The sequence below is a fragment of the Trachemys scripta genome, chromosome 1 (genome assembly GCF_013100865.1).
Source record: "Trachemys scripta elegans isolate TJP31775 chromosome 1, CAS_Tse_1.0, whole genome shotgun sequence".
In the NCBI taxonomy this organism is placed as follows: Eukaryota; Metazoa; Chordata; order Testudines; family Emydidae; genus Trachemys; species Trachemys scripta.
Window position 1 is genome coordinate 56,948,166 of NC_048298.1, and position 16,363 is coordinate 56,964,528.

The 16,363-nt window shown below is 37.7% G+C and overlaps 1 protein-coding gene across 2 annotated transcripts in view; it reads right to left on the reverse strand.

The window, feature by feature from the left end:
• LRIG3 (leucine rich repeats and immunoglobulin like domains 3) overlaps positions 1-15,902 on the reverse strand; it is a 50,154-nt gene extending 34,252 nt beyond the window's left edge. For both annotated transcript variants that reach the window (XM_034770223.1, XM_034770214.1), the window contains exons 1-3: positions 15,543-15,902; positions 8,975-9,046; positions 8,685-8,759 (exon numbers count right to left, since the gene is read on the reverse strand). In XM_034770223.1, coding sequence (XP_034626114.1) covers positions 8,685-8,759; positions 8,975-9,046; positions 15,543-15,748 — 353 coding nt within the window. In that variant the 5' untranslated portion in view covers positions 15,749-15,902. The remainder of the gene's footprint in view (positions 1-8,684; positions 8,760-8,974; positions 9,047-15,542) is intronic.
• Between the last annotated feature and the right edge of the window lie 461 nt (positions 15,903-16,363).

The following is a 16,363-nucleotide window of genomic DNA, read 5'->3' on the forward strand; positions in this document are numbered from 1 at the left end:
TTTCATCCAGCATTCTGGCTTTGAGACAATGCCATTATCTAGCAAATACAGGAGGCTTAAGACATCAATTTCTATAGAATTTAAGATTTTATTTTAAAGAAGTCATTTCCAGAACTCATACTTGTAAAGATAACCTTTGGAATGTGAACTGATACTGCTTCCATACATGCTTTTGCTATTGCAAGATGGCAAAGAGCTGGGTTCCTGCCAGTTTGTAGCCCTGGATCTCCCTGATACTTATCCCCTCCAGACAATCATCTTTGATGATTTTGTCCTCCTGCTTTAGGCATTTGTTAAGATTCTCTCGTTAAGATATAGCCAAAGATGCATCAAATTGCCACCCTGATTCAAACACTGCCCCTACACAGTGCCCATTACGCTATATTTGAGCAAGTGTGGAGGTGGACAAACTATTTTGTATGTTTTCTTAAATTTGTGTAATTTCATTTGAGAATAAGATCTTGGAGCAAAATGGCCATTGTTTTAAAACAAATATTTAACTCACATTTCCATCTCTACTTAAGAAATGGACAGAGTGGTAGTAGAAGATCATCTTCAAACATTTATAGGAGGTTACTTAGATTAGAGACATAGTTCAGCAAAGCACTTAAGCACACAATTTACTTTAAGCACATGAGAAATCTCACTGAAATTAGTAGGACTACCCAGGCATGTAAAGTTAGGCATGTTTAAGTATGCTGTATTTCAATGAATCAGGACCTGGATGAGACAATGCAAATTCTAACATCTGAAGAACATTGTTCGGGTATTCCATCTAGGCAATCAGTAACACAAATACCTTGAAATTATGTGAACTTTTGATTGTTGATTGCCATATGTTTTTTTAACATGGAAGCAAGGATGAGAATAGCTAGCTAGTAAACCATCCAGCAATCCTCGAGAGAAGCCATTTTTCATTCTTCCCAGTAATGGGACTTGGCCCTTAAAAATTCATATTAGCCAGAAGAATTAAACCGCCTAACACTGATCAATTTATGCACTTTTAGCTATATAGCAGGCAACTTGTTTAACCGATTTAAACAAAAAACTTCTTACAGATAAGAAACAGCTTTTCTTCTCCATTCTTAAGAGTTAAAAGGCTAGCTAAAGGATAAATACCTTTTTAGATTAGATGGCTAGGTTGATTGCATCAAAGGCCCCAAGCACTCTAAAACCCCCATATGCAGAGAGAACTGTGTTATACTTTTGTCTACTGACATGCTTAGAATACCAGAGCATGTGGCAAAATTCAGATTGCCAAAACATAGTTAGGTCCTATCTACATCACATAATGGAGCAATTGCTTTAACCATCTCAAGAAACAATCATGTTGTAACTGGTTCCCTTGTCATCTGAATGTGTAATCCAAAAAGGACTTAAGTACACTGCCCACTGATGAGACTTTGGTGATAGCTAAAGTCAGAATCAATGGCAATGAGGCAAGATAGAAGAAAAACATCTAACATGTGCAAAGATCAACCTTGGCTCCTCCTAGTCAAAGCTTAATTTCCATACTGATGGCAACTTATTTTTAAATTTCACAAGAGTCACTCACCAGTCCTGATAAAGACTGAAACCTAAAGACGCCTTGAAAGTTTACACAGGCTAGATAAGCAATGAGAGAAAAACACCTTTATAGAACTCATTATTTTGATCCATCACAGCTTTCTAGAATTTTTCTCTCTGAATATATATTTATAAACTGAGCAACTGAGACAATATTTTTAAAAAATCATTATTGAGTGCTGCAAAATTTTTGATTGCAATCAAAATAGAATCATTTTACATTTTTCCAATGCAGCAATTGATTTTAGCTTTTAGGTTAGCATCACCATTACTGACAATTGCCCTATTAACACAAAAGATTAATAATTAGATGAATTTTAGAGCAGCTGACCAGAAAGTACAACTCTCAACTTGATCTGGGCCAAGAAAGTTGGAATAGTTTTGTCAACCAACTTTTAAATTTAACCTTCCAACCTCTGTGACCACAGAGAGAGAGAGATGACTAAAAATAGCAACATGCACACAATAGTACAAATCAGCAAAAATAATTTTCCCAAAAGTAAGTAATATGTATAAAAATAAAATGCTTGTATTTAAATTCAATTTCAGTGCATTCGGTAAACCGATCTAAAGCTCTTATTTTAACAATACTATCTGGAATGCAAGGGATTTTTTTTAATACTGAACATTGCCTCATTACCAGTGTGCTTGACAATCTGTGGATGCACAATCTTTCAACTCTGGGTCATGTATTCAAAGTAATTGCAGTCTGAAGGCTGTCTGATGACCGTTAGAAAAATGACCATGTGGTTTCCTAGTGCCTAGTAAAAACAAGTGGCTACATCACAAGAACTTCCATTAATACTGACACCTGACTGGGCCATCACAAAGCTCAGAATTGAATGGCCATGGTATTTAATGTGTTGAACCTCCTCCTAAAGGTAGCTTGCCCAGAACATGTTGAAGAATGTTTTTAACATACTAGTCTGACAAATTGTATAGCCGATGCAGTCCATGCTTAACCTATCCTATGGATATAACAAAATATTTCAATCTCTCTAGGGTTGTCAATATGGTACTTTTCATAAGTTCTATATTAGAAGAAATATTATTCCACTTGAATCAAGTATTTTCTCATTCCTGCCAATGCTATAGAGACACTAAAGACATAGAAAAGTCTACAAATTACTTCACATATTTTGTCAGAACTTTTAATTTTCCAGTTTAGCTTTAGCCAAACTTGATTTTTGCTTGGTACGGGTCAGTGATGTACAATGGTTGTAACAAGAATTTTTCCATCTGAACTTATCAGCTCTGTACAAAAATAATAATAATAAAAATCTAAGCTTACTATTTAAAGAATTTCACTAAGATTTCAGACTTCATTATTTTAAGATATTCTAATTGGAGTCTTTCAAGCTATATGCAATACACATCTCAGAATGTGTGGTTTCCTTATTGTGAGAGACAATAGCCCTTATATAATATATCAATGGCTTGTGAGTCCCTGAAAGACCCTTCACATTTTGGGTCTTAGCGTATAATTCTGATGTTGATGTATTTCTTTCTTTCTCTTTAAGCTCTAAGTCTATTTGTAAGTTTAGGTATAATAGGTTTAAGGCAAAAAAAATACCCCCAGTATCCCAATACAACAAAGGTCTTTCAGGGTCTCCAAAGCCACTGATAGCTGCCTTTCATTTTCTGAGATACTGAAGGATGACCTATGGTGGTGACATCACATGTGTAACACCATAGGCTGTATTTTATATGATCCCATAAATAAAGTAGACTCCAGTTTGGTCAATATTTTTGATATCTTCAAAGAAAACTTAGGTGTTGCAGAAGTGTTTGCAATTTCACAGAAGGCCCTCTTCCTTTTGAGGGAGTACTGAAATCAATGAAAGTTAATTTTTCAGACAATATTAATATATAAAGATAGAGGTCCCTAAACACTTGTGGTAATTAAATATCAGATTATACTTTTTCAAACACATTTATTATACCCTGGTGCAGAGACAAAATTATATCCCACATGCCTAAAGTCTCCCTATTGTATAGTGCCCATTGTGTTGGATACGGTATAATTTTCTTCCTTTCCTGAACTGCTTTATAATGTTGTTATGCACTGAAACAATAATGTGTCACCCCAGAAGTAGAGTCAAGTGTTCTTAGCTACATCTTAAGTAGTTTGTCATCCCTTGGGATTAAAGTTATACCAACCTAAGTAATCATTATGAACCATAAGGCTCTTCTAGAGCATGGACCCATGCTATGAAGGACAGTGGCCAAGTGACTTTTTAAAAACTGATTATCTGTATGTTTTTGCAGTTTTTAATTTCAAAGTTTCACCCCACATTAGGTACAGAATTGAGAATTAAAAAGTCATGCAAGACTCTGGCTATGTTGTTACTGCAGAGTTAGCTCAAATCGACGCTCATATTACTTCTCTCCAGTTAACCTCTCTCAGTCACACTGAGAAAAAACACAAATTGCGGGGTGCACATCAGTAAGCTGAGCTATTCTATGAGTTCTTTTCCAGTGAACTGCAGGAAAATTTATCTGCCTTTCTGGGCATGGGGGGTAGGGGAAATGTGGGAAGACATTGGAGGACTAGAAGCACTTGAATGTTGCTAACCTGCGTCCACACAACAAAGTGGTTGTGTTAGCTGGCAAATTGTGTTCCCTTTAGTTTTAACCTATGCACCACATCATTCATTTACCAGGTCCCTTCTCCCTCACCAAATCTCCCCAGGATTAATATGACACCATCAGTTTAGTTGACTTTAGAGTGCCATGTAGAGCAAGAACCAGCAATACAGTATTTAGGTGATTCAGAACAAAAACATGTTTAAATTTTATTCAAAGATGTCCCTAACTGTTGGGGCATTTAGCATTCGCTTCTAAGCTTGACAAAATAGCAAATAAGTGATCAACAACCAGCAATAATTAAAACATAACTTGCTTTTTTCCTCAGAATTCCAAAATTGTGTAGCATGAAACTATCACAAATTTTAAAAACAGTCCTATGTTCGTTGTAACTGGCTTTACAAGCATTTGAGGAATGCAAATAAGGAAACATCTAAAATACTTTAGTTCTAGTGATAGATAAATGAGGCTATATTACTATGTATAGCCAGTGTAAATATTTGTGGTAATTTAGTTGTTAATCCAGTATACCCAAAAATGTTTACATTGTATTAACATTACATATTTAATAATTAAATTCTAGCAACTAGAAGTATGTTTTAGTTTTGGATTACCCAAATTTGCAGGAAACTAGAGACTGAATTGATGTAGAGCTCATTTTTTCTCCTGCAGAAAATAAATTATATTGTATGTGTAATTTGAAGAGTCAGAAACAACCAAGAGTAGGTCAGACAAGTCAGTTCCATTTTTGGTTTAAACCATGGTCATTTTTTTCAAAAACTAAACCTGAAAACAGTTTGGCTAAAGGGGTGCTACTACTGATAAAAGGCCCCCTCGGGAATTTCTCAAGGAACATCACAGTGTGCCAAGTAATGTCCTGTTATGCCGCACAAGCGCATTTACTAGACATTTTGAGTATATTCTTCAGCAGTTACGTGAGTCAGTGTTAGTTATGTCAAGATTTACATTGCCTATCGAGCCCTTACAACTGTACATGCCCTGCAGCTTAGGGAGCATCTGTTACTCAGGCTAGGTCAGCAAAACTTATGTCACTCAGTGGTGTGAAAATTCCACCCCCTGAGCGACATAAATTACACGAACATAAGCACTTGTGCGCACAGCGCTATGTCAGCGGGAGAACGTCTCCCACCGACACAGCTTCTACTGCTCGCAGAGGTGTTTTTTTTATGCCAACGGGAGAGCTCTCTCCTGTAAGCATAGAGTGTCTTCTCCAGATGCGCTGTAGCGGCACAACTGTATCAGTACAGCTGTGCCACTGCAGCATTGTACATATAGACATACCCTCTGTGGAATTCACTCTGCAGAATTGTAAGGTTCCAGAACTGTACTAATAGTTGCTAGGGAGGAGAAGTTTTCACTGCTTCGAAGAGAGATCCTGGGCCATTAGAGTCTGGCAAGGAAAGAAAAGCGTATCAAGGCACCCTACGCAGCATTCCTAAAAGACTTGTTGAACAAGCTAGCTAGCTTTTGTGCGCATCTTGTAAGAAATGTAATCAAAACAGAGCTTCAGAAGGATAACTCCCATTTAAGTAAATTCACACACCCTTTTTTCTGCTATTGAGAGTCAGAACCAAGACTAAGGAACACAATAGTTGTTTGCACTGGGAAGATTTCACAATCTCCTTTTTCCATGAAAACTAAGATCCTACAGAGTTCATCAGAAGTTTGCTTCAAGCAGTCTCTGAAAACCATCTCTAAAAAGTTACATCATACTGCTGTATATTGTTCTTTTCCACTTCCTCATGTTAAAATATGTTAAAATATCCTCACACCTTCCATGGATCATCTCGATTATCACTTCCAAGGTTTTTCTCTCTCTCCTGCTGATGATAGCTCATCTCAATTGATTGGCCTCCTACAATTGGTATGGCTACTCCCACCTTTTCATGTTCTTTGTATGTACAAATATCTTCTTTCTGTGTGTTCCATTCTATGTATCCGATGAAGTAGGCTATAGCCTACAAAAGCTTATGCTCAAATAAATTTGTTAGTCTTTAAGGTGCCACAAGTACTCCTGTTCTTTTTGCAAATTAGCTCAGTTTACAAGATTGGGTTTTTTTGGTTTTGGTTTTTTCCCCAAAACTGCCAGCACTAGAAACTGAATTTAGGATGAGAAAAAAAGTCAAGCAGTATTACGTTTCTTTCTTTATCTCCAACACCAAAAATTATGCCATTAGACTGATATGTGTTGGTGTGATACTGATATATTGTACATTCTTTTATAAACCTACCAACCAGCTACAGCCATCCACTTCTGCAAAGAGTATGTTCATTCCTCTGTTTATTTACATACTAGTTTATTTAATGAAGTTGTGACCCTCTGTGCCCTTAACAATTCCTAGCTTGTGAGGTGTCTTTTGGGGGAAAAACCTTGGGGGCAAGAGATTTTTTTCCCCTGAACCATGAAATACCATTCTCTAGTTTTCTTTTCTGACTATCCATTCCACCTGAGCATTACATAATATGCTCTAAGAATTAGTCTTACACTGATAGTGGAATGCACTAGATGGCTTAATAGGTCTCTTCCATTTCTAATTCCAATGATTCTCCACAGTGGTCATAAGGTATATGGTAAACATTAGTAACTTTAATTTGGCCAGGAGTTTCCTGACATCATACATAGGCATGGCATGGGCTTCAAAGCAGAATGGCAACAAGCCAGCTCCCAAGCAATACCTTCAGTGCATTGCAACTGAAACACTTTTAAGAGGTACTTTAAAATAAAATAAAATAAAATAAAATAAAATAAAATAAAAAAATCAGAACACAGTGCACAAATCAAATCCAATAAAGATTTCTCCATGTTTGGCCAGGTGGGTAAACTAAACTAAGCTAGTGATCCATGGGTGTGGGACAAATATCCAGCAGTGGCTGGATTAATTCATTTTATCAAAAAATTCTTTTCACAGCTGCAGAAGGATAATTTTAGGTTCCTCTGAACTAGAGTTTAATTTCCATGGAAAGGGGTTGAGGATGCTTTAGGACAAATTCTCAACTTGGCATACATTTTTAAACAAGACAGGAAAGATTTCTAATGCTTTATTATGCAAAGGTTTCTAATCTCATGGTAAACAGACTCTTAAAAAGAAGGGCACTTAATAGTTAAATGTATATTTGAGACTCAATACAATGATTAAACTATAGAATGATGTGTCATTAAAAAAAGCGTCAACACTAATGTAATATGAAAGTAGATAGTGTGTTTAAATTCAGTAGTTATTTGTCAGACACCATCTGCTTTTTCTTTCATTCTTTTCTGATTTTGATCTGTAGAAAAACCACATCAGTATCAAATGTCACCTAATTCTTATTCAAACAGAGCAGTGCAGACACAGCGGCTGCACCAGCTGACTTAGCTGACCTAGGATCAGAGTAAAAACAAACCCCCTATAAATCACCAGATGTAAGCAATTGAATAGTGATCAATTTAATTAATTGAACAGCTTCCCAAAATGTACTGTATTGTTTTAACTCTTCAGAGGCCTCTTCTGAAAGGCAGCTTGCAATTTGTATTAAGAGTAGGGCTAAACAATACTAGCTTTAACACTAAAAAATCCTGCTGGTAAACCCCTCAGCTAAATACCCATGTTTTAGTATTGAAGTATTTGACAGTTTATGAAAAAAATAATTAAAATGTAGTTAGACATTACTATTTTAAGTATCCTCATACACACATTTTATGAAAGCTGATCAAGAGCCATGAACAGAAAAGAAAACATAAGTGTTATGCAAGTTTCCCATTAAAATGAAAATCAAGTCATCTCTGTTTTGAGTCCCTTCATTTTAACTTGATATCTGCTTTTCCTGAATGTACAAATTCTGCCTTTGAGCGCAGGTGACATACTTTTAGTAATATGATGGTTCATTATAAACATATTGCATGCAAACTAAACCAAACAAAAGCTTGTGTAACATCTGCAATAACAGGAAATAATTCTCTCTCTCCCACACACTCGATAGACCAAACAAGCTGTAATAAAGTTACTGGCACTTGATTTATTCTGAATCCTAGTCTACATATCATATATGTGTCCTAAAATTAAGGGGTGAAATCCTTGGTCCACTAAAGTCAATGGGAGTTTTGCCACGGACGTCAAAAGAAGGCAGAATTTCACCCAAGGTACACAAACTTTTGTTTTGAAGACCTGCATTATACAAGTTTTTGCATGCTAGTTACTAGTGTTTGTACAGTGCCTAGCACAGCAGAGTACTGATTGTGGTTGGGGCCTGCAGGCACTACCACAATACAAATTAATACTAATACAGTCTGTCTATATCTTAGAGAAGCATCAAAAACTACTAGGATTAAGTTTAATTTTGTATGTGTACACACACAAGCATCTGTGTACATACACATATATATTTTTAAATAACCTGATGCAATGTCACATTAGCAACTTCCCAGCCACAATCTGAGAAACTTCCAATTTTTTTAACTTTAACATCAATGCAAATTTCCACTATTGTTTTCATCTTTACAGTTAAAAAGAGCGCCATCAAAATCTACTTACAAGGACAGAAGAGTAATATTTGCAGAGACTGGTCCCAGATTAGGTATGGTCTCCAATTCATTATTATTCAGTTTTCTGCCAAGATCAAAAAAAAGTCTGTTGCAATATAAACAAGGAGTGCATACTCTATATATCTTAAATTGCTGAATACCACCTAAAATTCAAAGTTAATTATAAACTCACTTATTGCAGCACACAGCACTCTAAGAGCACACACCTTTGTCTCTCAGTCAGCCACCCTTACAGAAAAGAACATTATTTTTATACCCAAACACACACAAATCACTTACATTTCTCGAAGACTATGAAGGTGACTCAAGGAACTGGCCTTGATTGAAGATAATCTGTTGTGACTTAAGTCCCTAGGAGATTACAAAAATAAATGAGATGTCACTTTTGAAATATCAGGTATATTTTTACTAGCTCTCATAATACATATTTAGACTGAACCTGCAATCTAATTAATCACTGACTATATAAAAATCTACATTATAGTTTTGCTACCAATAACATTACAATAGAAACTCACTCAAGTATTATTTTGTGAAAACAAGGAAGGTGATTTTAAATGCTTTGACCACTGCTAATAACTGGAAAGAAAGGCCTTTAGTTTGTATGTGGTGTTTTGTGACTGAACAATCCCTTTAGTTTTTTAAAAAAGCAATAGCACGAAAAAGTCTTAACATCCATGGGAAGCTTCATATATACACATTGTCAAGGAAACCTGTCATACAGAAAAAAAAGTGTAGGTAAAGTAGCCTCTTGGCTACTGTAAGAGAAATTCACAGATAGAGCTGCACTTGAGTCTTAAATTTTAATATAGGCTCAAAAGAATAGGATGTGTTAGTTTCATTTATAGTTTTTAACGAAATAATCTAAAACAACTTGCAAAGCCTAGACACAACAGCAAGGAAGCATGAAAACAGAATTGATGTTTTCATTTGATTTGGAATCCTATTCTCATGTACACAAATTTAATACTGATCATATGTAGTATCAGCAGCTGTAAATAGACAAATAGGCCTGAAACCAACCTACATTTAAAAGCCAGTCTCTATCCTACTCAGAACTTCAGCATAAAATCTTGTATTTAAGGAAACAACCTTGTGCCATAAAGTTCAGCTCTCTTCCACGCCAGACTGAGAACCCCACAGGGCTTCATGTTAGCATGGTTTATTAATCAGAAAAAGTGCAAATGATGTCAGTGAAGTTCTACATGTGTCCTCTTGGAGTGAGCAGTGTATGCTGTGTCCAGAGACAGCAAATGGACTAAACACCTAAGGAGCTTCATCTGGAAGATGGGAAACCAGTTCAGTTCTAACATTTTCAAAAACCTACAAATGTTAGTCTTGTTAGCATGACTGAGTTCTCCTGTAAATGAGGTTGGTCACACTTAAACTGGAAGATTAATTCTTTCACTGTTTAAAAATCCAGAGTAGCCATCCATCAGACCCTAGATTTGAGAAAAATCCATTTATTTTACATTTTAAAACCACACTCATATATTTAATGACAACTTCACCCTTACATTCAAAAACAAATCTTGAAGAAGTGTCCTATAACAAAGAGATTTTAAAAGTGATCTGAATTAAACTTTTTACTTAGTAAGGACTCCCCACCACCACCTCAAACTTAATTCAATATTTGGCTTTGATCTGTCTGTAGGGATTATGAGAAGTATGCAAATAAACAGTCAAAATTCTATGAAGTCATGGTTATTAGAGCCTAATATGTTACTGCTCGTCATCATTAGACAAGAATTAGGAATCAGCATTTATTTCAACTAAGAGCTTTCAACATCACCGCTAAAAACCTGCGTTTCTTCATTTCATCTAAAAACCCTGCAAAAGGTTTATTTAAAACATGTTTGCTTAAGGACCCACCAGACAGTAACAGACGTGAGTAGATTTGTTCTGCTAGAGTTATAACATGTAAAAAAATTGGCAGAGTCTTTAAACTATAAAAATCCTGCAATTACAACCACTGCTGTGCATGATCACCACACTGGAGCCAGACACTTTCACTCATAGCTCAAGCTCACATCCATCTGGAGTCTATCAAGGCAACCGTGAGTGTAACAACTTAAATTTTGTTTCAAAACAAAATTTGTGTTTTTAATGCTGGAGATGCCACATGCAAAATTTGTGGGTATCTACTTTTTAAAATACATACATCCAGAAACTCCACATTGATTCACTTACTTTTATCTCCTATTTGAAAAACTGTTGTAACAACAACAAAAACAGTCAATTCTGAGCCTTCTCTCTCAAACACACATACTTGTATAATTTTTTTGTTTAACATTACATACAATAAAAATAAAAAGCATTTAATAAGGCCACAGTTTCAATGTTAATCTTTTTTTAGAAATGTTATGGGGAAGTTTGTTCCTTGCAGGTGAACTATAAGTGAAGACAGAACTTTTGAATGTGAATCAACTACAGTTAGAAAAAGTATTTTAAGTGAAATTTAAATCTATAGTTTCTCATGAGCCCTAGGCATAAAAATGTAAAATACAGATTTAAAATAATAATAATAATAATAAATAAATAAATAAAATCTAACTAACGCCCTTGAATTAAAACCCACTGATAAGAAAGTGAGGTGCAAGTGGACTGGTTTTTTGGGTTTTTTTTTTTTTTTTAATTATTATTTCCACTTAGAAATAGGAGTGGGAAACACTAAATACTATGGTTGCAAAATATTTTCCATTTTTGATTCTCCCTCTCAAATCTAACTCCTCCACATTAAAACCATATTAAATGGGGAAAGAAACTCTCTCTTATGGTTACTTTTACTACTGGAGTTCTAAGAGCCATGAAAGATGTAATGGGGACTAAATTCAGAGACTTTATAGACACCAAATTTACATTTAATAAATTCTTACTAGACAGTAGAAACTATATATTTCACTCTTCACTTAAAAATTTATACTGCAACAGAACAGTAATACTTATGTGCTGCAGTGTTTCAAGCCTTTTTGGCCCTGTCCTTTAAGAACCTGTTTTATGAAAGAAAATTATTCATATTCAGTTACTTTTGCATTAACAATCTTTCATACTATGCTTCTTCATTGGAAAGCTGAACTGCAACTTTAAAGTGTTAATATTTATGTAATGAAAAACCAAAGGCAAGGCCTAATACAGAAGAGGTGGTACCTCTCCACTTTCACACACTGTATAAATACAATTTTTAGACCCTAACTTAATTTACAACACTTAGTTGCAATTATCATCTTCTTCCTTAGAGAACTCAGAAACCTGAGCCTCAAGTGCAATTTTAAAATGCAAATCTAGCAACAGCTTCTTAATCAATCCCACTGGGGCCTTTAGAGCTGCTAATTCAGCAGAAATCAGGAAAGCTAAAAAACAAAACAGCTACAGCCTGGCTTTTTAAGACACTGATCCAAAGTGACTCATAAATCAGCTTGCTATGTTAAAGTTTTGGTCTGGAAAATATTGAAAAACAGCTGTGAAAACCATAAGGAGTTTTTTTTCTGGCAATTCCGGTGAAGAACTAGAGGATTTATAAAATGTAAATACTAAAAATGCAGTACAAACACTAGCTGAAACCATCTTTTAGATGCTCCCTTCTGTCTCATTGACAGCTTTGGCATTCCTAGGTGAACCTGGTAAGGCATACTCTAAAATTCCAATGAGAATTTAAAAATAATGAAAGCACGGGTGAGTATTTGCTTTCCCTTCCCCAATTCTGGCTTTGAAACATTAATTCTAACAAAGCAACATTCTTTCAATCTCAAAGCACATATGCTAGAAGTAAACTGAAATCTAACTTTAAGGATATTTATATACAAAGCCATTACAAATATTTATCAGTTTTCAGTTTTCAATGGACTTCCATTAAATTATGTGAAGATGGCACTAAAGAAGATGATGCACTTTACTCTAAATCCCCAAAAAAGCTGGTCAAAATCTCCTATTTACACTACATTTCATGAGGTTGCTTCTGTATCAATGGAGCAACTACAACTTTGACAGCACAGTAACAGAATGCAAACACTCAACCTTCAGACAGTGAAGCTCATTTTCTTAATGTAGTCATAAGGTCTGCTCCGATACAGCATTTTCTGCACAACATTCAATTAATTTTGTGAGAACTTGAATGAGACAGGGCCGAGCCACCACTTCATAATGCTAGATATTACTTTATATCAGTAGACTTTTTGGATGCATTGGGGGATAGGGAGACAGAAGAGGAGAGGAAAACATTCAAAATGGGCTTAGTCCTGAAGTTCTAACTCAAGCAAGAACTCCCACCAAACCACAAGGGAGTTCTTGCCTTAGTAAGGTCTTGAGAATTAGGTCTAATGGATATTACAATATTTTCTAAAAAGGCTTGGCAGATTTTGAACTAAATTACTCCCTTTCGAGATTATATATATTTTCTTCTATTTGTCAACAAAATACACAATCTATTACTATTTGTAAGTAAATAGTTTGGAGTAACAATCATCACATTAACTCAAACTTTATTGGCTATCTGAAACTGAAAATTATCTTGCACCTTGAGCAGTCAAAATTCCAAATACTAAACAGGAGGAGGTAAAGGACAATGCCACATGTTTCTGCACTCTCTTATTAAGGGGAAGGGGAGGAAGAAAGAAACAAGGGTACTTCTAAGGCATCTGACACAAATAAAAGAAACATTTACACAAAAGCAGCCAAACCACATGGTTTGGTGACACCTACAAAGATGTACTCCTGTGAGTTTAAGACCAAATGACACAGCTGTCCAATGAGTGATCACAGCAGGATGTCTTACAACAGGCCCAGTATTTATTTATACAAATGGAACTTATTTTCTCTCACTTCTTTAAAGGAATGTGAACTTACATAAAAACAATTTACACTTCCAATTGTGCTAACCAGAAAACCCTCTAATTTATTTTAGTCTATCACTAAAATAATTGCAAAAGGCAACACATTTGGTTATTTATGTTAACACAACATATACTTCTAAAAGTCATCTTTAAAATAAGTTCCAGTTAAAGGTTCTATACTTTCCTCTTAGTTTTAGTTTGTCGTAATGTTAAATCTAAACATTAAGTTAGCTGCACTAAGGTAAAGGAATGCTAATTTTCTGACATATTAACAAGTTTTGTCAAAAGATTTATTTTATCTTGCTGAGACAACTCAAAAGAACCAGAAGGATCAACATTCAATAGGAAGAACAATGAATTGTTGAATATGTATATAAATTGAAACATCTTAACCATATCAACCAAAAGGAAAATTTAAGTTTCTTTTCTCTCACAGATTCTTTCCAATACTACTCATGGAAATATTCACCTCCCAAAGTCATTCATATGTTCAGTTCCATATGTTGTCAATACAGCCATCCATGTTTCATGAGTAAAGAAGCATGACCTCCAGATGAGGCAATTGAACAGAATTAGTCAAAACTAATTGAAAGCCTTCCTGTTTACGTTAAAGTCTTTATCTCTATCTGTTTTTGAAATTTAATAGAAAATTAATAAGAAAAATATAGAAGTCAAATGAGTGAAAAGAAATTAAGAAATGTAAAAAAAGGTTCCAGATTGTATCATTTTTTTTCTTCCTTTTAGGAAATTTCAATATCTTATGATTTGTTCAAAAATGTTTGTTACTAAAATTAAATATTCTAAATGTGACATTTTAATATTTGTTACTAAGTAGTCTTCAAAAAGCAACAGAGGGTCCTGTGGCACCTTTGAGACTAGCAGAAGTATTGGGAGCACAAGCTTTCGTGGGTAAGAACCTCACTTCTTCAGATGCAAGAACCTCACGGCTACCCCTCTGATACTTAAGTAGTCTTCAAGTTTGTCTTGCTAAATTAACTGATAAAAGCTGTCTTCTTAATACATTTCTTAAAACTACTAGAGACAAAAAAAGATCAATAGGAAAGATGATATAAATCCCACACTAGCTAATATGGCAACTTGACTCTACCTACAAAGGTATCTTTTTGTGAAGCATAGTGTAATTGTAAATAATGTTAATTAAATAACATCACCAGAATGCACTTTTTGTTTTTCTGCTAACAGCAGTATGAAAATAATTGGGCCCAGAAAAGTTTCAATGCCTATCAGCAATCAGTTTTTTTAGAGAAGGTTTTTTTCCCTAGGTTTTTTTTTTAAACACTTAAAACAGAAACAGACATTCAATCTTAGCATCTCTCTTCCTCCCCAGCCCTCTCTCCAATATAACGCCCCCCCCCCCGCCCAATTTCAGTTCAGTATCAGTTTTATTTCATCCTATTGGCAGGATACCAGACTCTGCCCCAACTTGCGAAAGAACAAGTCACTTTCAATAGCTTCCAATCCCGCATTATTCGTCTCTATAAAAACTTTCTCCCTCACTAAAACACTCAGCCCCTTGCAGAGCCTTATAAGGGACAAAAAGCCCTCACACCCCTTCTCCTTTGGGCAATTTTGTGATCGGGACCGTGGCCCCCCCGTCCCGAGTCCCGTCCCCTCAAGTCAGGACTACTGCGTGGGAGAAGGCCGGCGGGGTGATGGATAAGGTCACATGTGCGGGGTGAGACGCTTCCCTAGGTGACCCGTGCCCCGGCTGAGCCGACGTGAGATGGGCAGGGGCTGCAGAGGGGGGGCGCTGGGGACGCCACTCACTACAGACGTGGAGGGCGGGAGACAGGTCCCCTCCCCCCGCAGCTGTAGGGCCAGACCCTCCAAATCCAGCCCAGAAACAAGTCCCCGAGGGGGACTCGGGGGCTGCTGCGCCGCCGCACCCCGCCGGAGCGGTAACGAAGCGAACTGGAGGTCCCCCCCCCGGTCATGCCCAGCCCCCCCTTGCGCAGGAGCCGTGCTGGGGTCCCGCTGCCGCCCCGCCGGATACTCACAGCTGTACCACCCCTTGCGGGAGCCGCTCGGGCACCCGGCTCAGCTTCAGGCGGCTGCAGTCCAGTAGGTCCCCGAAGCAGCGGCACGGAGCCGGGCACGAGCGGGAGCCGGGGCCGCCGGCGGCCGAGCTCCCCGCCAGGCGGCCGAGCAGCAGCAGCAGCAAGCCCAGCGCGGCGGCCGGGGCAGCGCGGAGCGGGCAGCTCATGGCCGGGGCTCCCTGGCCCGCCGTCCCGCTCTCGCCCACGGCGCCCGGGCGCAACCTGCCGGCTCTCAGCGCGGGCGACAGGTCCTGCTCATGCCCCGGGGCCGCAGGGAGAAGCAGACAGCGCCCAGCCCGCTGCAGTCACCGCCAGCCCCAGCCGCTGCACAAACTTTCCGCCTCCTCCCCCGGAGCCCGGCCCGCCCCCGGGCCGGAGCCCCCTCCCCCGGCCACGTGACAACAACAAGCCTGCAGAGGGGGGACGAGCCCCACGAAGGGGCCCAGCAGCCAGAGAGTAAATCCGCGAAGGGGGAAGGGTACTGCCAATAGAGCCACGGGGACGTAGCGGGGCTCCAGGCACTGTCAGAAACCTGGCAAAGTCACCGCCACTTGTATGATTTCACCTGAAACCAACCATTCCCCCTGCGCCCCCGTGTTAAGAATCCGGCAACCCCAACCTTGAGCCCCGGGGAAATGTATTACCACCCTTTGTTTTGGCTAGCACCCAGAGCCCCCCCCCCCCCGCCGAGATACCAAAAAGATAAAGGCTGCCCCATAATGCAGAGGAAGGATATGATCAGATAATGGGGCCAGATGCTTAGCCCTTGCTAAGACCCTTCT